Source organism: Crotalus tigris, unplaced genomic scaffold (assembly GCF_016545835.1).
Source record: "Crotalus tigris isolate CLP2741 ecotype Arizona unplaced genomic scaffold, ASM1654583v1 scf7180000017764.6130737, whole genome shotgun sequence".
NCBI classification, from domain to species: Eukaryota; Metazoa; Chordata; class Lepidosauria; order Squamata; family Viperidae; genus Crotalus; species Crotalus tigris.
In genome coordinates, this window is record NW_024096618.1 from 764,286 (window position 1) to 787,944 (window position 23,659).

The 23,659-nt window shown below is 39.7% G+C and overlaps 1 protein-coding gene across 2 annotated transcripts in view; it reads right to left on the reverse strand.

Moving 5' to 3' along the window:
• The window catches only part of LOC120306930 (glutathione S-transferase 3-like), a 37,297-nt gene that overhangs the window by 7,216 nt on the left and 6,422 nt on the right, over positions 1–23,659 (reverse strand). For both annotated transcript variants that reach the window (XM_039340993.1, XM_039340994.1), the window contains 3 exons: positions 20,849–20,971; positions 19,744–19,795; positions 15,400–15,532 (listed from right to left, as the gene is read on the reverse strand). In XM_039340993.1, coding sequence (XP_039196927.1) covers positions 15,400–15,532; positions 19,744–19,795; positions 20,849–20,935 — 272 coding nt within the window. In that variant the 5' untranslated portion in view covers positions 20,936–20,971. The remainder of the gene's footprint in view (positions 1–15,399; positions 15,533–19,743; positions 19,796–20,848; positions 20,972–23,659) is intronic.

The following is a 23,659-nucleotide window of genomic DNA, read 5'->3' on the forward strand; positions in this document are numbered from 1 at the left end:
CGGTGGAGTACTGAAGAGGGCTGCTACTGTTGTCGTCAGGGTGAGGACTTCATGTGTGGGTGTCAGTGTATTTAGTGACATGGAGTCCATGAAAGGCAGTAAGTCTTTGCAGGTTTCTACAAGGCTAATTCTTGGGGTGCTGAGACAAGTGATCAAGATGATCAAAACTATGCCTAACTTCAGTTGTCTGCGCTTAGACAGGGTTTTGAAGCGGATTGGTTGACGTTTACCGGGTGTCTGAGGTTGAAGGTTGGCACTTTGATCTGAAGCTGAAAGTGCATAACGTTTTGGTCTATGTGGCATCTGTCTATTTGGACAGGCCAAGAGCTGAAGACTTTCTAGCCAGATCAGTTCTGTTATCTGTGTGGCAAGGTTGGGCCACTTTACTTGATTAACAAAGTTCTTATTTGTTGGCACATGTTGCCATTGTTCAGGGCTTAAGGATGTTTCAATCCTTTTCTCTCTGTTGTTTACATGGATGTAGAAGTGTCCACTTTGTTTGCAGATGTAGCTTGACATCACCTTGCTGTCTGCGTAGAAGGTGGTGGACTGTAGTTCAAGGCACAACGTCTTTGCTGTCAAGTTGGTCAGCTTTACAGCCAAAGTGGTGCCATATAGCTGTAACCTTGGTACGGTGTGGCCTTCTTGTGTTGTTAGTCTTGCTTTTCCAAAGAAGACACCAAGACTGCAGCACTCCCCGCTGTAGACTCTGGTGCATCTTATGGTTGCAAACAAGATAACGTAAGTGTGGCTCTCCCCGCTGTAGAGTGAGACATATCTTAAGGCTGCAGACACCTTCGTAGGCACATCTAAGGAAGCGTACAACTCTTTCTTCTGCACTGGGGCAGGTGAGCTGGAGACATACATGCGCTGCACTTGCATGCTTTGGAGACATTTTGGGAGTATGCTCCATGACTCCCAGTCTTGGGGGCGTTGTTTGTCTTGTTTGTCCTTTATGGACAAAGCTAAATTGTAGTAAGTCTTGCTTGTCTGGAACACGGTTGCTTCCAAAACAGGTTTGGTTGTTACAAGCGTGCGATGCTCTAGGTGCAGTTGGAACACTGTTGCTACCAAAACAGGTTTGGTTGTCACAAGCATGCAGTGTTGTTCTAGGCGCGGTTGAAACACTGTTGCTACCAAAACAGGTTTGGTTGTCACAAGCGTGCAGTGTTGTTCTAGGCGCGGTTGGAACACTGTTGCTACCAAAACAGGTTTGGTTGTCACAAGCATGCAGTGTTGTAGGTGTGGTTTTATGGGGTTCAATGGGGTAATAACGGTGGAAAGATCTTGTGGCACTCCCCGCTGTGCAGTTGTTGCCATCAGGTTCGATGTGGCAGCAACGGCAGGAGGATCTCGTGACCTAGGTGTCGTGTCATCAACTCTGTGGTTGACCAGCGAATCAGGTTGTTGAGATTCCTCTGTTTGTCTACTCGGTCTTGGGGGGCTTGTGGCTGGCTGAGGTGCTCTCATCTGTGTATTCTGGAGTGCGCTTTGGTTGTCCACATAGGCCTGTACATGGCTGTGAGAACTTTCCCTTCCTAGACTTTCCAAATTGGGCGTTGACATGGCATCTTCTAACTCTCTCTGCAGGATCGCTTCTATTGCGGCTGCCTCTTTTGCTCTCTGTTGTCGCTGGAAAATCTCAAAGTTGGCCTGAGCTTTGGCCAAGTCTTCTCTATGTAGCTTGTCGTCTACTGCTACTTGTGAAGCAACGTTAGCCCTTGCGGTATTGATCCGTGCTTCCCTGAGACGGGCGGCGATGCTCTCTGCTCCTGAGGCTTGAGATGTATGGCTCTGGCGAGAAGATGCCTTTGAATGGCGTGAGGGTCCTGTGACGTGCGGTTGTTGGGACATGCTGGAATGTGTCTTGGATATGTGGCGAAAAGATGAGGCTGTTTCAGACACGTGGGATGGATATGCGTGCGACCATTGGGATGGTGCATATGAGTAGCGGGAGACTTTGGACTCGGCTCTGTCGACCAGTCTGCATTTCTGGCGAGGCTTGGGCTGTGGAGAACCCTGTGAGCTCTCTAGAAACTTCTTGCGTTCCTTGTTTAGTGCCTTGAGGTTGTGCATCTTGCTATCGATTCTTGAGTCTCTTAATTGTTCTTGAATGTCCTTGAGTTGCTGTTCAGAGTCCATCCATTGCACATAGGCGTCTTCCTTATCTCCTTCCACTGCGTGTGCCCGTTCTGGGGAGAGTTTCTCCTTCTGTTCGTGGTAGAGTTTGTATAATCTCTCCCAGCTTCTTTCATGGCGCCTGTGGATGGTGTGCCATTTCTCCACCAGATGTGAATGCATGGCGTCTGTGGGCTGGTTGATGTGTCTCAACTAGGCTGATAGGTTGAACCCCTTCTGCTAGACCAGTAGGATGCTCAGCTATGGCTAGGATAGGTTCAGTGTCCTTCTCAGCTATTTTGAAGAGAATTTGAAGAACTTCTCTCTTTGACCACTAGGGGTCGCTACTTGTAGATCAGCTTCTGAGGTGCTGTCTGTGGGTGGAGATGCCACTGGGTGCGTTCTCCTGTGTTTGTGGGTACTTCAGTGCAGTTCACCCCTTCACCACTAAGGGTCACTTGCTGTGGGTCAGCTACCAGGGTGCTCTGGCTTCGAGGTTCACCCTTTGTCCACTAGAGGGGCTTCTCTGGGTGCGGTTAAAGGCTTGCGTGTAGAGCTTCCTTTAACCACTAGGGGGCGTCTGGAGAAAGGCTAGCCAAATTCTTCCTATTACCACGTTACTGCTAGTGAGCCACTGAGAGAATGTAGAGGTACAAACTCCCATCTGGTCATTTGCAGGCTGGAACTCCGGGTCATCAGCTGTGATAATGAGCGAAGAGAATTGGCTCTTGCTTCCTGTCTCTCAAGCTGGGACAGCTTAGCCTTCAGCTTGAGTGAGTGAGTGAGTACTTTTGGTAAGTTCACTCTGTGCCCTCTAGGGGGTGTTGAAAAGGCTAGCCAAATTCTTCCTATTACCACGTTACTGCTAGTGAGCCACTGAGAGAATGTAGAGGTACAAACTCCCACGTGGTCAGTTGCAGGCTGGCACTCCGGGTCATCAGCTGTGATAATGAGCGAAGAGACTTGGCTTTGATTTCTCAAGCTGGAACAGCTTAGTGCTCAGCTTGGGTAAGTGAGTGAAAGCTTCTGATAAGATCACTCTGTGCCCTCTGGGGGGTGTTGGTAGCTTGGGATAACTTTAAGTAGCTTGCACTTTAACTAACAGATTTGCTCTGTTGTGTGCTGAATTAATTGTGGCTGTTGTGACTCAGCTAGAAAAAAAAATTGCATGACCACCAGGGGGTGCTTCTGCGATGATTCCTCCTTATAACATTGGCTGAAATTCCGAGCATACTATGGCAACAGATGAGTTTATTGAAAGGCAATAAACCTTGCTTTTGTTTGAACTTTAGAGGCAGTCATTAAACAGTTCTTTGTTTCAGGCTGCGTGATTCACTGGCAAAGAGGGGAAGGGGAAAAGCCCAAGCTCCTTTTGGTGTTAAAATTCAAACTTTTCATGCAAGAAACAAAGTAATTTTGAATCAGATACAAGGCACTTTTCATTTTGAAAGTTAGCTAGCAAGTGAATTAGCATAACAAACTTCTGAATCACTCCTTGAGAGCTGTCTTTTACACAGACACGGCTTGGCTTTGCAGGCTCTTACAAGCATCAAGAGAATCTTTACTTGCTTGAAGGTTTATGCAGAGAAAAGGCTGACCAATTTGATTCTCTTTCTTCAAACTGTTGCAGCTTTGAGAGGAGAATTAATCTTTGCCAATTTACTATTTGCTTTCAAAAGATGGCACAAATTATGAAAAAATCTTACTATACTGACCCAAATTCAAAAGTGTTATATTTCAAATCCAGTCAGATAGTTAACTCAAAAGAAACGATCTTATAACAAACAAATATATTTTAATGAGAAAGATTACTTGCGTTCATGTTGAGATTGGTGCTGCTGGAAATACGTGTTTGTTCATCTTTCAGATCTTTTCCTTAGGTAAGAAGATTTTGCTCTTTACACCATCTTTATGTTTATAGGGAGACCTTCTATGGTCCATGCTTCTTACAGACAAAGAGATTCCCATGTGGCTTGTGTCCAGGAAGTCTCCCAAAGACCTTTGGAACTCCTCCCACTGACCCATCCACATACCTAGCATTTAACCCAATAACTGCCAGACCTTCCAACATAGAGCTGGGTCATAGAGCTATATGGGTCATAGAGCTCTATGGGCCAGAACAGCAATCTTTGATCGCTGGATCAGAGAATGATCTGAGATTGCCCAAGCTGTTTCTCTTATGGTAATTCCTTTTCCTCATAAGGAGACCGCATTACAGCAAGCTTGGGTGTGGGGTAGGAACCAGGAGATAGGGAAATTTATAATTTTGCTCTAGTTGCAAATTGGAGGCTTTCAAGTACGCTTAGATTCATGCACTTCCTTTGCTAACTATCTTAGCAAATTGCCTATTAATGGATTTTAAAAGTTAAATACTTTCAAAATGACATGACTAAAAACACTAGGATAATGAATGCTCTTAATCCTCAATATAAGACTATGAAGATTTACTTTTATAATTTTTAAGAACTTAAACTAAACAGCAAAAGGCAAGGCAAGGTCTTGGCTACAGAAAGTTCTGAGGATTCAAAAACTTTAAATATATGAATTTTAAATACCGGTATTAAGATTTTGAAATTATTTTTCAAAAATCAAATGTATGTTTGTAGAAAAAAAATCAAGCAATTCATAATAGCTTTCGGAGAATAAATAATAGAATAACAGAGTTGGAAGGGACCTTGGGGTCTTCTAGTCCAACTCCCTGCTCATGTAGGAAAATCTATACCATTTCAGACAAATGGTTGCACCCACAACTTCTGGATGCAAGTCATTCCACTGATTAATTGTTCTAACTGTTAGGAAATTCATCCTTAGTTCTAGGTTGATTTTCTCCCTGATTAGTTTCCATCCATTGATTCTTCTTTTATTTTCAGGTGCTTTGGAGACTAGCTTGATTTCCTCTTCTTTGTGGCAACCCCTGAGATATTGGAAGACTGCTATGTCATCCCTAGTCCTTCTTTTCATTAAACTAGCCATACCCAATTCCAGCAATCGTTCTCATATGTTTTAGCTTCCAGTCCCCAATCATCTTTGTTGCTCTTCTCTGCACTCTTTCTAGATTATCAACATTTCTTATATTGATATTTATATTGATATACCTTTGAATACATATCATCTTTGAAAAGACAGCTATGAAGAACTGCAAAGAGATCTCAACCAAGAAATTGGACCTATGTTGTGTTTTCTAGAGAATACTCTGTTACCAAATGAAGATTTCACAGAACAAGATATCTAGCAAAATTTACTTAAGGAAAATATGAACACTGTGAATAAAAATCTATCAATAGATATACTGGATGCTGTTCTAAAAATCAAGAAGGAATAAAAATGAGAATCTCAGAGAATAATTGGAATAATTTCTCTTTGTTGGATTTACAAAAGATTGTTTAAGGAACTAAAAAAACTGATAATAAGAATCAACAATCACCAGAATGGGTTGTAGAGAACAAAATGTCTTATATGAAAGAAAGAAAAACACTATAAACTTGGTATCAACGCTGCTAACTTGCTTTGTTCTTGCTTTGACAACAGATGGAAATGCAATCATTTTTTTTACTGCTTTTAGAATTAGTTGCTGCTGGGAGGGGGAATAGGGATGAGAGTCCAGCTAGTCATAACAATAATAACTTAGTCATGGGAACCCAAGGATATTGGGCCCAGAGCTGTTAGTGTTTTGATGGGCTGGAGAGCTGGGGAGAAAGCCCTCGCTTCAAGCTAATTGGGGAATGTGATTTATAACTGTTTCTTGGAGGAGGGAATTGCACTTTGTTACGTTGCATCCAGGGGTGGGGAATTTAGTTTCTGATTTCAACTATGTAGTGCCTTGTTTCTTGAATAAAAGATTCTTTAAGGTAAACAATGCCTCAAAGTTCTTTGGAAGAGTTTCATCTATCGGAACCAGGACATTTGGTTTATTCCATTAGGGATAAAATAAATTACAATGTTACTCTGAGTGATTCTAGATTATTGATATTTCATTGGATTTGCCTAGAATGGGTAGAATGGAAAAGCTTCCTCCTAATAGTTATTTTATGTAATTATAATTTTTTTTATTAAAAGTTTTATAAATTTTACAAAAAAGGAAAAAAACAAAACAATACAAAGACAAAAAACATATACAAAGAAAAAACTAAACATTACACAAGAAACCCTCCCTTCCCCAACCTCCCCCAAGCACCCACCCTTCCCCCCCCCGAGCTTCCCAGAGCAGAATATAGGCTTAATTAAAAAAACAATTAGAAAAATTATATTTTAATATATATATATATATATATATATATATATATATATATGAATAAAAATTAAGAAAAAGCTATATAATATTTTTTAATATCCATTTTAAACTGTATAAATTTTATCCATTTATCCCAAACAGCAAGAAATTTCTCTTGCGTTTGTTGCTTTAAAAAAGCTGAAATCTTTGCCATTTCCGCCAAATTAGACACTTTAAAAAACCATTCCTGCAGTGTAGGCAAAGATTCCTTCTTCCAATATTGTCCAACTAACAGCCTCGCGGCTGTAATCAAATTTAACATCAATATAACCTCCTTTGTATCACAATCAATAATATACCCAACAAAAATAATTGCGGAGTAAATTTTACCCTCCTTTTAAAAATTCTCTGGATATTCCACCATATCTTAATCCAAAATGCTTTTATCTCTCTGCATGACCACCAAATATGGTAATAAGTAGCATCCATACACCCACATCTCCAACATTTAGGTTGTAGGTCAGGGTACATAAAAGACATTTTTTGTGGATCAAGGTGCCATCTATAAAACATTTTATAAAAATTCTCCCTTAAATTCTGTGCTTGTGTAAATTTGACATTTCTAACCCAAATAGTTTCCCAGGTGTCCAATGGAACTGGCTCACCAAAATTCTGCGCCCATCTGATCATACAATCTTTAATTAGTTCCGTTTCTGAATCCAATTCAACTAAAACCCCATAAATTCTCTTAATGTGGGTTTGTCTTTGATCCTTCACTTGCTTAATAAAATTTTCATCTTCTCTAAGAAAACCCACCTTACAATCCACCTTCCATCTATCTGCTAATTGCCTGTATTGGAACCAAGAATAAATAATATTTTCTTGTGTTAACTCTTCCCGTGATTTTAACTGCCAGTTTTGTCCATCCCACCTAAGTAACTGTCTATAAGACACCATGTCCATTTTAGCCCCTCTTTTTATTCCTTCTATTGCATGCCAAGGTATAGCCCATAATGGTACTTTAAAATCACTTTTATAATATTTTCTCCAAGTCCTAAGTAAAGAAATTCTTAAAATATGAGATTTAAAAACCCAGTCGATCTTTTTATTAAATATTAAATAGGCATGCCATCCAAAAAGTAAATCCCATCCCGCTAGATGGAGTATCTCAGGATTTGTCAAATTTACCCAATAACTAATTAGTGTTAAAACCACCGCATCATAATATAATTTCAAATTCGGTACCTTGAGTCCACCCCTCTCACGAAAGTCTTGCATAATTTTAAACTTAACCCTTGGCTTTTTCCCTGCCCAAATAAATTTATTAAGGCCTTTCTGCCATTCACTTAAATTAATCTCATTCTTCAAAATCGGTAGCATCTGAAACAAAAAGAGAAACTTGGGTAGAATATTCATTTTTATCACTGCAATTCTTCCCATGAGGGATAATTGCAACTTCTCCCAATTCTTCAAATCATTCTGTACCCTAACCCACAACTTTTCGTAATTATTTTTAAATAATTTTGCATTAGAAACAGATAACATCACCCCCAAATATTTTACCTTATTAACAATTTCAAAACCCGTCGAGATAGCCAAGGTCTGCTTCTCCTGACTAGTCATATTTTTAGGTAGAATTTTAGTCTTATTAACATTAATCTTGAAACCCGAGACCAAACCATAATAATGAATCAACTGTAATAGTTTTACTGCAGAATGAACAGGTTGCGACAAAGTAACAACCAAGTCATCCGCAAAGGCTCTTAACTTATATTCTTTTTTGTTAACTTCTATTCCTTTAATTTCCTGCGACTCTCGAATTTTAATCAACAATATTTCCAATGTTAAAACAAACAACAGTGGTGATAATGGACACCCCTGCCTAGTACCTTTCTCTATTGTAAAAACCTCTGACAAACCTCCATTAACAATCAGTTGCGCCGTTTGTTTTTGATATATTACCGTAAGAGCTTGTAATATATTTTCACCAAAATTCATCTCTTCCATTACTCTTAACATAAAATGCCAATTCAATTGATCAAATGCTTTTTCAGCATCTAAAAATATCAGCCCTGCAGAGACTTGGTTGTTCTTATCTAAATATTCTAATATATTAATGATTTGTCTAACATTATTTTTCATATACCTTCCAGTTATAAATCCAGATTGATCTTTATGCACAAGATAAGGCACAACCCTCATAAACCTGTTTACCAAAATTTTAACAAATGTCTTATAATCCACATTTAAAAGAGATATGGGCCTATAATTCATTGGTAAAGTAAGATCTTGATCCTCCTTTGGAATCAATGATATAAAAGCACTACGCCATGAAGGAGGGATCTCTGAACCCTGTAAAATACCATTAAAAAGATCACCTAATGGTTGGATCATCTCCTCCATTAAAGCTTTATAATAAACAGCTGTTAACCCATCCGTACCCGGTGCTTTCCCTGATTTCAATTGTTGAATTGCTGACGCAATTTCCTCCTTAGTAATTATCCCATTAATTTCATGTTTCTGATCCTCTGTCAGTCTAGGGAAATTAACCTCACTTAAATATTTATTTATATCTAATATCTGCACATTAGTAGATTTATATAACTTTTGGTAATAGTCCAAAAAGGATTTCTTAATCCATTCCTTCTGAGAAACTATTTTACCCTTGTAGTTTATTTTCTCTATTATTCTCTGTCTCTGTTTCTTTCTTAATTGATAAGCCAACCACCTCCCTGGCTTATTGGCATTACAAAATGTATTTTGTTTCATAAACAACAAGTTAGTTGCAGCTTGATCTGCTAACAACATATTAAATTGTGACCTTAATAACTTTAAAGATTCTTTAATACTTTCATCAGAAGGATTTAAAATCAAGGACTTCTCTTTTGATTTAATTTCATCTTCCATTTCTTTACGTTTCTGAGTCTGCTTTCGCTTATAACAATTATTCATTTTTATCAAAACACCACGCATAAATGCTTTACCTGCATCCCATACCATTGAGATTGAAGTCCCCTTATACATATTCAAAACAAAATAATCCTTTAAACACTCCTTTAACTTTTGAACATTCTTCTCTTGTCTAAACAAATTTTCATTCACTCTCCAGGATCTTCTCTCCTCTTTTCTTGAGTCAACTCCAGCCAAACTGGGCTATGATCCGTCAATGATCTAGGAAAAATCTTTACATTCTTTACTCTATTGTACAAGTCCGTTGTAATAAAAAAAAGTCAATTCTTGAAAAGGATTGGTGTCTATCAGAAAAAAAAGTGAAATCTCTCTCCTCTTGGTTACATTCCCGCCAATAGTCCCTTAATTCCCAGTCCTCCTTCATATCAAAAAAGGCTTTGGGTAATTTTGCTTGTTTAAAAAAAGGAGAAGAACCTTTCTTATCCCTTTGTATATCTAAGACACCATTCCAATCACCCATTAAAACCACGGATCTATAGTCCAGCAATGTTATTTTTTGATGTAACAACTTATAAAATTGTTCCTGTTGCTGATTTGGTGCATAAAGTCCCACTATAAGTACTTTCTTACCATATAAACCAAGTTCAAGCATCACATATCTTCCCTGGGGATCTGATTCCACCAGACAAGCTGGTAGATTTTGTTTAACATAAATAACAACTCCCCCCTTTTTCCCAGGAGCAGAAGATACAAAGTGAGATCCCAGACGAGCATTAACTAAATATTTCTGATCCTTAAGTAAAATATGAGTTTCCTGTAAACAGATAACATCATTGTTGTGTTGCTTCAAATAATAAAAGATTTTTTTCCTTTTCTGAGGAGAGTTCAATCCATTAACATTCCAGGTCAGAAACTTTGTCATCACTCTTGGTCCGCAGCCTGGAGAAGACACCTTCAAGATCTGCCATTGCTGCATGTGTTGCATAACTCTTGGGTCTTGCTCCTCCCACCGGCGATGATGCACTTTCAGAAGAAGTTTCTTTAGCCTCTTTCTTACGTTGCTCCTTCTCTTTACGTCTGTAAGCTGCACGAGTCATTCTCTGCTCTTTAACCTCCGTTTGGCGTTGCCATTCAGCTTGCAGCATCCCAGCGGAAACCAAACCTAATGCCTCGGATTGCTGCTCCACCTCTTTACCACTCAAAGATTTCTGAACAGGTAAAATTGAGCCTGCACCCAGGACCGTGTTATAAAACTCTCTAGCTTTATCAACCGTATTCAATCTGTGACGTGTCCCCACATGGCTCAAAACAATACCCATCGGGATTTCCCATCTAAATGGCATCAATCTAGCTTTAAGCTCATTAGCTAGAAAAGCAAAATCTTTCCTGCTTCTTAGAATTCTTGATGGGATTTCCTTTAAGATAATGACATCTTGGGCAGCAATCTGGAATCTTTTATTATAAAAGGCTTGTATAATCTCATTACGCAGAGACTTCTTTGTGAAATAAATCACCACATCTCTAGGCAAATTCTTCTGCTTAGCAATCCAAGAGTTAAGTCTATAAATTTTTTCCACTTCTCCACGCAATTCTCCTTTATCCATATTCAAAACCACAGCTAAATCAGTAAGGACCACCTCCATCAAATCTTGATTCTTATCTTCCTTGAGGCCTCTGATCCTCAAGGCATACTCCATCTGTCTGTATTGAAACATCAAAATATCTTCTTGTGAAGTCTCCACCTTCCTTTCCACCTCTTGGATTTTGTCATCAAAAGAATCAACTTTATCTTCGACTTCCTCCAGTCTTGCATCCAGCTTCACCACCACCGTAGCCAAGCCTGAGACTGCTGCAAGTATATCTTGTCGCAAAATGTTGTTATTATCTTCCATTTGATCCTTTATCCCACTTATCTCTTCTTTAAAATCAGATTTAATGTCTGATTTAATCTGTATAGCAAATTGCTTCATTTCCTCTCTCAGTTTTGCTACAGCATCTCCCATTATGCCTCTAACCTCTTGTGCTGAAAATCCTGGCAAAGGAGGAGAGGGTGGTGGCTGAGCCGGTGGTGCATGTTTAGATTGTTGTTGTGGTTGTGCAGTAGAGGTTATAGGAGAAGAAACCACCTTGGATATTGTAGAAGGCGGCTGTCTCTTTGAGGCCATTTTAAATCACTTCCCTTTCCCCCAAAAAAAGAAAGGAGGGGGAGAGAGAAAAAAAAGTTTTTCCTTCTTTTAAAACAGACAGCAAAAACACTATAATCCTTAGAAATCCAGAGAGAAAAAACCAAAAAAGAAATCAAAAAAAGGAATTCAATACCAAAAGCAAAAGCAAAATCCAGTCCTTAAAGAGAAAAAAGAAAAATGAAGCAAAAGGCAAGGAAAAAAAAACTCCGACACTTTCAAAACGCCATCTTAATTCCTTTGTCCAAACTAATAAAAAGAACAAAGGAGAAATAATCAAAGCTAAATAAAAAGAAATTAAAAGCCTAAACTATATAAAAAAATTCCTTTAAACCACTCTGTCCGTTATAATAAAAAAACTGCTCACCAATACACTATAGGCACGGAGATAGAAGCGGCGGTTTCTTTTGCTTCCTAGAAAGCAAAAACAGCTGGGAGGCGGAGATCAGCAGGAGCTCCGAGGGAACGCTCCATTCACCCCCTCTAGGAAAAAATCCAGAGGGAGTGCAGGGGTTCTACCTCTACTCCTGCGTTCTCTGTCCCTTCCCTTTGCCCGGGAAGGGAATTCCGAGCCGCGGGCCAGCTGATAGACGCTGCGCTCCGTGGTTCTGACACCTTCCCAGCTGGACGGCTACAAAGTAGACGCCATCGCCGTCGCCTCGTACCGGAAGCTTCGTAATTATAATTTTTAATACTTAAACAATTCTAAATTTTACTGTTTATCTTTAGCTTAAGTTGAGATTATTTTTTTAAAAGGAAAATTATTTCTTTTTGCTATGTTGTAAGGAACCATGATTGCACAGTGGTTAGAATGCGGTATTACAGGCTAACTCTCAATTCCCACAGCCAAGAGTTCGAGCCTGACAAGCTCAAGGTTGACTCAGCCTTACATCTTTCCGAGGTCAGTAAAACAAGGACCCAGATTGTTTGGGACAATATGCTGACTCTGTAAACTGCTTAGAGAGGGCTGTAAAGCCCTGTAAAGCAGTGTATAAGCCTAAATGCTATTGCTATTTATTTTTTTGTCTGTATTGGGATGCTGGGATCGTGGACTGTGGTTGTGCTTAGAGAATGGAGGTAGGAAATGTGTATCTGAAAATAAGATGTTGTACATTGGTTTGTCTTTTGTAAAGGGGGAAATGGCCCCTTTTTGTCATGTTAAACCTGTAATTTAACATTTTGTTTTTATTAGGATGTTGGGACCTTTTAGTGACTTTTAAATGGGATTTTGTTACAGCTAAAAGGTAAAATGTGGAATGCTAAGTTTTATATATGTCAGTTAATGGTAAAATCTTAGAGCTCCGTATGGTTGATAAGTGAGCCAAAGAAGATGTTACTTATTCGATTTGCCTATTGTTAACAAAAGGGTTATGGGATGAAGAGTTTTATATTTGTTACCCAAGAAGAGGTGAAGAGATTAGGGAGTTGTTTTTAACTCATCACAAAGGGGTTCAGGAGTCATTTTCTAAGGGCAGGAGGGATTTCTATTCTCTTTAAACATTTTTATCATTTTTTTTCTTTATCTTAGCTTCTAATGTCTTTTATTGTTTTATTCAAACTTCCAGTAAAATTATTTGAAAAAATAATAAAATTACAGGATATATATCATATGTTCTATACTATAGCACAGTGTTCCCCAACCAGGACATTTTCTAAAATCCCAAAAGTGTAACATCTCCTGCTCCAAAATTTTCTATGCCAGCATAACCGTTGCTCCCTAAATTCTATGGACAAAGGAATTAATTGTGAAGATAGAATTCTGTTCCCTTTCGCAATTATTTCATTTGTTAGCAGAAAAGCTGCAAACCAGACCATTCCAGTTCCACCTTGACTCTGTTGCTTGTATGATTGTGCCCAGAGCTGGTATTGTTACCTCTGGTCTCATTTCTACAAACACACACACACACACACACACACACACAAAAACCCCATAGCCATAGATTGTCAGCAAGATAAGGGCAGGATCAGACAGGCAAAGCCAATATTGATATTGGCAATCAGACCAAAATGAGGACATTCAGAACAAGTCTTGAATGCAATTGTGGAGTTTTCCTTATAGCAAAGAAAGAGAAAAATGTGCATTATATTCTGCAAGGAAACACAGAAGAGCTGTACTGCAGATAAAATTAAAGATTCTCTAAAATAGAATTTGATCTTTCTTTTGTTAGTCAGGCCACTGGATAGCAGTCCAGAATAGTAAATTGCTCCTGCACCATGGAAGTTAATTGATTTATTCTCTTTTGAAAAAGCTGGGCTCCCCTATGAGAGGTCAAAGGTAATGGCAAAGGGTTTTTTAAAAAAGTTAATGGCTCCAATGTATAGAATCAGACGGCCAAATTATGCAAGAAGTCAAAGGTGACATCCTTGTAAAAAAGCATGCTGTACAAGTGGCTTGAGGTAGAAAGCCAAAATACACATAATGTTATAACTTGGCATTTAACCAACTAGTTTTTTCAAAATGCACTTTTTTTATGGGGAGGGAGGGATAGAGAGGTGTCCATGAAGCATGAGGCGGGATTTAACACTTGTCTTGGATTCATTGGCTGGTACGTCAGTCATAGCCCTACCTGGATCATAAAAAAATTGCAATGGCAGCTCATCATTTTCCAACTAGACTACCACAGTTAATTGCATGTGGGGGATGCTCTGAAAAATCACACATCAGCTGTACTTTGTACAAAATGCCTTAGTCTGATTACTGGCCAACATTATTCACCAAGAGCAGATTACACCCGTGATTTGGTAACTCCACTGCTGCCATTAGATTTCCACATGAAATTCAAAATCCTGGTTTGACTCTTGATCCCCTCCACGATTCATACAGATTTCTCTGAATTGGCCCATCTGGCACATTCTTCCCAGGAGAAACCTCTGCTAGTACCAGACAGTGCTCTTTTTCAGCTGTTGCTCTGGCTATCTTGCGCTTTGGCTGCATGATTTATTTAGTTATTATGATACTACGAGGGCAATTCAGAAATAAACCTCCATTTGGTTATCAATGACAGATGCAGATACAGAACTTTTATTATACACCAAATGGAGGTTTATTTCGCCCTCGTATATTGTTTACCATTGAGATTTAAATGGTGTTTAGTATGGACATTTAATTGACTGTATGATGTATTGAGTCTTTTTTTTTAATTTTTCCTAGTAAAATAAATTACAAATAATAAATAGTAGACACAAATGTGCTTTTTCAAGAGATAACTGGACTTCCTTGTTTTTCTTTGAAGACATTTTGCTTCTGATCCAAGAAGCTTCAAAGCTCCTTTTTCAGCTGAACAAGGTTCTTGGATGAGAAGCGAAATGTCTTCGAAGAAAAATAAGCAAGTCCATTTGCCTCTTTAAAAAGCACATTTGAGACAACCATAACCTGGATGACTGAGAATCTTCATACACAATAAATAGTAGAGTAAATTTATGCTGCAGGAATAAATATAATCATACATAACAAAAGGCATATAATTAATTTTAAGTAAATAAAAAATTCTAATAGGATGCCCTAATCCTAGAAGGCCATTTTGGGATAGGTGTGGCAACTACTCAAATTATTTTCCTGGAAACAACTGCCATTTTTAGAAAGCCTAATAGCTTCCAATGTGCAAAGATGTATGATGACGGGACAGAGTAGGGATCGGACAGTTATTACTAAGATGTTATAACCTTTCAATGCTCTCTCTCAACAAGCCCAATAATGCTGCTCCATTTAACTTCTCACAACTAGATGCAAAAATCAGGAGCATGTGCCAGTAGAACGTTAATGGGTGACATGGGACTGGCCAAACATTTACAAGAGGCTCCAGGACTATTTTATATACATCACACCAGAAACCAATGATCTAAAAGGCTTGTCTTCTTGGCCTGCAAGAATTGTTTCTCATTCATAGCCAATGCACATTGGTGAGATTTGTGGGAATGCAGTAATATTAGGGCAGAGACTTTGGATCAAATCTAAGATGATGAATCACAATACTGTACTGTGCTCGTTCTTTCAGATCCTTCCCAAGGAGATTATATTTCCCCGCAATGTAATTGAGAATAGCCTTGGTCTGGACCAACTTTAGCCCATCCATCTCCACCAGGGGGACTTGATCAAACAGCAAGTATCCACCTGTAGGAAAGGGGAGAAGAGAAAAGAAAGGAAAACACAGCATCACTGACCAGGTCTAGGTTGCAGTAGAGTAATTTTACAGAGGCAGTATGCTAGATGGATGCTAGCATATGACCTATCTTCTAGACTGAATTTAATCAACTAGCAAATATAATAGTTCTTTATGCAGAATAAAACAAAAACTGCATCCCAAATGTTGCAGATTTGAAGGAGACCCTGACAAGCTCAGAAAAAGAGAATACTATCTGTTATTAGGAATCATAACTCTAGCCCAGTGGTTGTCAACCTTTTTAATGCCGCGACCCCCAACCGGTCGTAAGTCAAGGACTACTCAACTGGTTGTAAGTCGAGGACTACTCAACTGGTGCAGCACCGTTTGCAGAATGGGACTTTTGGCGGACTCAGCAGGGCAGAGACAGCCTGGACAATTCCTATTGGCTTTTGAAAGCCAATAGAATTAGACTCTATTCAAGAGAGTCTATTCTATTGGCTTTCAAAAGCCAATAGAATAAAAGGGAGTAGCACAGCTAAGGAAAAGGGGGAAAAAATGGCAGACTGCATTGTTTGGCGACCCCATGAAATGGTCGTTCGACCCCAAATGGGGTCCCGATCCACAGGTTGAGAACCACTGCTCTAGCCCTTTCCACATCTTGGCCTGTTCCATAACATTTATAACTATTTTATTAATCCATTCAATGCATATGCCATCCATTTCACTGCTGCAGCAACTCTGGGGGCTTACAATATGATAAAAAGGTTAAAAAGATAATACAAAATGATGAAAATTCAGAAGGACTAAATAAAGACTGAAAACCAAGAGGGACAAGTGACATGCAAGTGGGGATCTCATCTCTGCCCCGTCAGCCATCCCCTGTATACAGTGCCTTTATAGGGGGGCCATGTTTTCAGGCTGTTCGGGAAGGCCAGGTGTGTGGCACCTGACCTCACCTCTATCGGGAGAATAGGCAAAAAGGCGGGCCCACAGCAAAAGGATCTTTTCTTGGATCCTGCCAGCTGAAATTCTTTTGGCAGACCGGATCCAAAGTAGGCCTTTTTTGCTGGAGCAAGTGGGATGAGCCAATCATACAATGAACAGTTGCAGGAACTGGGTTTGTCTAGTAGTCTAATGAAGGACTAGGGGTGACGTGAAAGCAATCTTCCAATATTTGAGGGACTGTCACAGAGAGGAGGGGGTTGACCTGTACTCCAAAGCATGGAGGTCAGGACCAGAAGTAATGGATGGAAATGGTTGGATGGACATCCAGCCTAAAACTAAGGAGAAATTTCATGACAGTGAGAACAATTAACCAGTAGAATAACTTGACTCCAGAAGTTGTGGGTACTCCAACACCAGAGCTTTTTGAGGAGAAATTGGACAGCCATTTGTCTGAATGATACAGGGTTTCTTGCTTGAGTAGGGGGTTGGACTAGAAGACCCCCAAGGTCCGTTCTGTAATCCCATTGGGGTGAGACATTTCCTCAGATACCTTAAAGCCAGGCTAAAACCAATGAATTAATTTTTCTCATCCTGTCCAATCACCAGACAATGCAATAGAATATACATATCTATACCAAAGGTCCCCAACCTTTTGGGCACCAGGGACAGCTTCTGTGGAGAAGGTTTTTTCCAAGGACCAGAGGGGGCATGGTTTTGTGTGCTGCTGGCATCCCATGGTTGGGGCTTTGCTTGTTTCTGCAGACTGGTTGTTGGCATGCAGCAGCCCGGTACCGATCCACATAGCGGGGGTTGGGAACCCCTGTTCTATACAGCAATGCACACAACCGGGGGTTGGGGACCCCTGTTCTATACAGCAATGCACACATACCCCACACAGATTTCTATTACTATTATAAAATTGCATAAAGCATGAGCTTTGGTTGTTAAGAAGTCAGCCATGTGCACAACAAACATCTTGCACAGATCATCTGCTCACCTATTTCTCAAATTTCACTCATATTCAAATTTCGACAGGTAAAACATGTTCAACCTAATTTACCAGTAAAGTGCCACTCCCACGTTCCCCACCTTATCCTTGTTTATTGTAAAGAAGCAGTGAACTGATGCGTGCTTGCCCCTTATCTCTGATTCACATTTCCTTCTGAACAACTGGATGGGAGGGAGGGAAGCTTTACAATTGGTTAAGAAAGCTGCATGATGCAGGACCCACAAACCATTATCTAGGGCGGGGAGTCCTCATAGGACACCAAAAATTCCACATTTCACCCCTGAGCTACAAATATTCTCTTCCATTGCATTATCTGATGTTTGGACATGATGAGACATGCCCAGCGTCCTTGGTTTTAGCAGCTGATTAAAATGAAACATCCACCTGCTCCAGATACACAGCAAATTGCACTCTTGGCAAAGATTTCTCCACTGCATGTCCTGGCTAGCGACTACCTTGGAAAATCATCACTTTTTCTGCCAATCCTTTGCTGCCAGTTCCCAAGATCTGCTTCTCTGGGGCAACTTCACCATTCTGCTTCTTGATGTGGCTCACAAAGCCAAACTGAGGAGAATGCAGGTTGCAGCAGGCCACTCATTATACAACATGTGAATGCAAATGACTTGTCTTTTCATGTAGACCACAGATGAACAAGCACTACACTCTCTTCTGCCTGTTGGAGGTGACTTTTCTCACGGTGGACAGAGAGAGGAGAGCAACAATGATTCTCCGAGGCAGTTCCTGATGGTGACAGCTGCAGATTTGAGAACGTGCTCTGCCTTCACGGGATAGCATCCCTCTCTCTGCTATTCTCTAACTGTATTGGTAAAACCATAGAGTCCCATATAGAAAGGCACAATAGGGAAGGCAGCAAGTACAGGAACTCCTCCAGAAAATTATGCTGAGCACATTATATGTACTATCAGTCTAGACCAGGGGTAGGCAACCTTGGCTCTTTTATGACTCGTGGCTGGCTCAGGAATTCTGGGAGTTGAAGTCCGATTTTAAATATTGCTAACAACTTCAGCATCTCATCAGATTCACATATTTCTCTGGAAGAACCTAAACTTGAAATTCTCAAGTGAGCAGGTCTTAAGATTATGTTATGAATCTTCCTTTCAAAATTATGCCAACTAAATAGTCTAAGCAAAACCATTGTTCAAAAATGGGGTGATACAATTCAGTGGTTCATTCTAAATCCCAATCACTTGAATTCAGTCTCATTCAGGTATTTCAGAGAAAGAGTTTATGACTTGGGGCCATCAGTAACATAGAAATGACAGCTTAGGCAGCCAAACTAGGAGTTTAATTTACACTTAAAGTTTGTTTTGACTCCTTCTTTTCGAAGGAGTCAAAACAAACTTTAAGTGTAAATTAAAATTCTCGAAGGAGTCCTTGGAAATCATTTTGGTACTGTAAAAAGTACACATTTTGACAATACTAATCACCAGCAGTAATATTTTATTTCTTGGTAGAAGAGTTTAGCAGGGATTGAAGAGATGCTAGTAACACTGTCAAACTGTAGATATAGTTAATGATAGACAGTAGTGTATTTATTGGAAGAAGGTAGAAAACAAATTCACACTAAATTACAAGGAATGCAACTCCCAAAAGTCTTATTTTTGTATATTCTCCATCCTCTTCCCTTTGGCAACGGTTTAAAGTTCCCGCTCACTAAGCTTATTTTCCTATGTTTTTCTACCCCATTCAAAGGATCCATGAGTGCCAGGGGGCGGGGAGCAAAAAGCCCAGAAGGCAGCTGTGACCTCATGGTTTTCTATGGTAGCCTCTGCCCTCTGAAACCCTCTTTTTCCTGAGGTTTGGCAGGCCTCCACCTTCTTAATCTTCTATAAAGCTAAGGGCTGGGAGAAGATTGAATAATTGCACATTAGAAGTTCAATTTGACACCAGCTCACTGTTGTTTTTAATGTTTTTATTCTTTAATTTGTTTAGTTTTATAGTTTCGATATGATTTTATCTGTTGTTTTAACTTTTGATTGGGAGCCACCCATAGTTTGTTGGAAGATGGACAACTATTTAAATGTTTTGAATGAATGAATGAATGAATGAATGAATGATCAATGCTCCCCCACTCTGCAATGCATGTAAAAACGAAGTAGGGCTTAAATCGTGTTGCTTTCATCTTGAACTTTTTTGATTCCCTCCCCCTCTGCAGTCACCCAGATCTCACCCAAACGTAAGTCCTCAAGTCATTTACCAAACTTTTTTCCGTGATCATAGCTAAAGAATAGTTGCTGTATTTACCTTTGATTAATTTCAGATACTGTTCTCTTGTTTCCAAAAATATTTCTTCAAACTGGAAAAAGGGGAAAAAACTGCTTTAACTTTGTATCACAGGGTACAGAATTTTGAAAACTCGGCTTAAAATACCTTTGGGGGCTTCATAATCCCCCAAATGAGAAAAGTTGGTTCAATGGGGGGAAAGTTAACTCTTTCATCTCATCTCTTAACTCCTTCCAAACCTCGACTCCTTTGACCCAAATCAGGGGAAAGATTTGGCCTCTGCCTACCCTTGAGTAGGGCTACCAGATGTAAGCTGCAAAACTAACAATGACCACTGGATGGCAGCCAAAGGATGGAGGAAACATTTTGCTCCCACCTAGATTCAGCCACACCTTTGTGATCTAGATTTGGTACTTGCTATAAGAACAAAAGGAAAAAAAGAATGTGTGTGTATGTGTGTGTGCGTGTGTGTGCGCGCGCGCGTGTGTGCTGGCAGGATACTTGAGTCCTTTACCCATCTCCAGAATGATCCCATGTGAGTGGTCAATTGAGAAAACTTTAGATCAAATCTCAAGGCAAAAAAAGGCCCCAATTTCATCTTGCTTCACTGTGGAGGGAAGAGATAATGGCGTTGAAGGATGGGGAAAGAGCTGCTACCAGAGCAACGGTTAGATAAACAGGGTTTGAGCCTGTTCCAAAAAACCAATCTGAGTTAATGTCTGAGTTCTTGCTCTACTTCACACAAAGATGAAGTGAGGGAAGAGGAAGTATATTCAGAGTTGCAAAATTCAATACTTATTTGTGATGGGGATGTGCTTCGGATTCCTGGGGGGGGGGGTGTTCCAGAGGAACAAGCAACAACTCAGTTCAGATATGTAGTTTGTATGGGAAAAAAGAGGGTTAACATGTCTCCCGCCCAATAGTTCCAAGTGCTTTAGGGAAGTGTTAGCATGCTTTAGTTTGGCAAGATTCTCTCTATGGGTGAGGAAGAAAAAGGAAATCTTCTTGGAAGAATCACAATGTGTCCTTCTTGAATTTTGAACGCTGACACTAATCTTGATTTATGTGGATTTGGTTCCTTTGACTGGTCTATCTTACAAGGCTGACAAAAATAGAAGAAACAAACCTCAACTCCAGCTGCTGCTAAGAGCCAGCGTACGGATTCCATTCGTCCTCTACCATTGAAATAGGTCAGTTTGGATTTCTCAGACATATTTTGCAAGTTTTGGATTTCCTGATAAATTGCAAGCTAGAAAATAGATAAATTTAATATAATCCATTACTGTATTTATTTCTAATAAAATGTGTACAACCTTGCAGAAAAACCAAGTCATAAATCTCTTGAGAATTTGGCTGCAAGTAGAGATAGTTTACCTAGACTAGAGAAATGTTAAAATATGAGTGTGGTTTGCTTATAGATTGACAATGCAACTTGTTTCAGGTGTGCATGAGAACGGTGTCTATTGTTGACAATGGAAGAATACTGCTATGTTCTCCATAGAAATGGAAATCTAACAAGTAAATGCAGAGACTACAAGGGAAATAGTTTGTTTAATGTGCCTGAGAAAGAGTTTGATACAATTCTGGCTGAAATGGTTTCAGGGATGACAATGAGGAAAATTTGGGAAAGTTTTTATGCCTGGCATGGTGCACATATCATATTTCTGTTCTTCTTCAATGTATAAATCTGAGAAAATTTATTGTGCAATTGTTTTAGGGAAAGTATAGATTAAATGAATAGTCTTGAATTATGCAATATTTTACATAAATGTGCAGCTGAATATTGGTTACTGAATATTGGTTGATACATAATGGAAGCAAGGCATGAATAAGAATAAAGGGAAATTTTAGCAAAAGGCAATATTAAACTGGGAGTAAGACAGGATATGCTTTGATCCTTTGGTTATTTGATGTATTTATTGGTACATGCATAAGAATTGCTTGAAACAATGTTAGAAGTGTGTTAGCTAAAGGTACATACGTGTGTATATTCTTGCATGTGAGTAATGCAGTTTTAGGCTGAGAATCCAAATGATCTGCATGAATGTTAGATTAGATATGATGCAACAAGAAATATGGATCTGAAAATGTATGTAACAAAACCCAAGACTGCTGTACTGGGGCTTTGACAAGAAAACTTTCTTGTCAAGAAGACAAGAAAAGTAAGTTTTACCTAAATGAACAAAATAAATAAATAAATCAAATACATGAATTGAAGTAATTTCGTAGAATATTTACTAGAGACTGGAAATGGATGAAGAAAGTTTAAGATGTGCCAATGGTGACAGGAAGATAGTAGGTAGCAAGCGGTCTGTTGTGAGAAGCAAAGTTTTGCCAAAAGAGATAATAGCTGTGTAGAAGGAAGAGAGGGTGGTTGTTTCAGGACAAATAAAACTGAATGCAGTGCAAATGGATATCTAATAAACACATGGTGCTGAGTGAATTAAATAAACAAGTGAGTCACCATTATGAAAAATACATTGAGGGAATTAGAGCATAAACTACTTTTAACTATGTTTCATTTTCTTATCTCATGCCTTTAACGTTCTTTGTTTACCACTTATTACTTCTTTTCTGTACTTATAACAACGGGAGGGACGTGTTGTGGGCCAAGGAGCTTCTTTTGGTGGGATCGAGGGAAGCCATTTCTGCCATGGCGCCTGCTGTATGGAGCATCATTCCCTCCGAGGTGAGATTGGCCCCAATCCTATTGGCCTTCGGGGGGGGGGGTGGAGATGTGGGAATGACCTTCGCAGATAGGAGGGAGACTGCAGATAGAATAGCTGGAGTGTAAAAGATGTCTCAGCCCGCAAAAGGGGGGACAGAATGGGAAATATTTCGAAGGGATCCTTCCTAGTTTTCCAGTGTGTAAGAAGAAAGGAGGGAGAGAAATATTATCAGTCTTGTGAGATTCTGTTAATGTAACCTTACAATAAAGATAGAGCTAGTGCTTCTGGTTGTTCTTCTTGTCTAGACCAGTGGTTCTTAACCTTTTTGAACAAATCGCCCCCTTGAACCAATGAGGAAGTTGCCATCGCCCCCCTCCCCCAATCATAACCTCTCAATCACAACATTTCCAGTCTTTTTCCCATATCTCAACTGTGTGAAAAAGTTTAGTGCCACCTATCACTTTATTCCCAAAGTTCGTGATACGTGTATTTCGTTATTATCTTATTTATTCAAGACACTTAAATGTAATGACCACTGAAAACAAAACACTGGGAGCCGCAAAACCCTTTTGACATCTAAAATGAAGATAACACTGCATATACTTTATCCTTTTTTACCTTTATTATATATATATATCTTCAGTGTTATCTTCATTTTAGATGTCAAAAGGGTCTCTCTCTCTCTGTCTCCCTCCCTCCCTCCCTCCCTCTCTTTTTGCCCTTGGTCTGCCAGTCCTCTTCCTCCACTCAGTGTGTGTGTGTGTGTGTGTGTGAGAGAGAGAGAGAGAGAGAGAGAGAGAGAGAGAGAGAGAGAGAGAGAGAGAGAGAAGCACAAGTGCCTCTCTCTGTCTCTCTCTGCAAATGGCAGAGGAGGCTCGGAGCCGCAGGGAAGGCTCAAAAGTGTCCCCCAAACTTCTCACTCCATCACCCCCATATCGCCCCCTTTTTGTTCCTTTGCCCCCGTGTCGCCCCTTTTCGTTCCATCGCCCCCCTGAAAAATGAAATTGCCCCCTGGGGGGGCAATATCGCCCAGGTTAAGAACCAATGGTCTAGACTACCTCATGGCTTAGCAGGAAAGCTTTCCTTTCTTCTTACAGGAAGGATCCTTTTTGAAATGTTCCCCATTCAGCCCCCCTTTTGTGGACTGAGACATCTTTTACCTGTCAGTTGTCTTATCTGTAGCCTCCCTCCTGTCTGCGAAAATCATTTCCACATAAAATATGGTATTGTTATCTTCCTGCCAAAAGCTTTTGCAAACAGACAAAAGG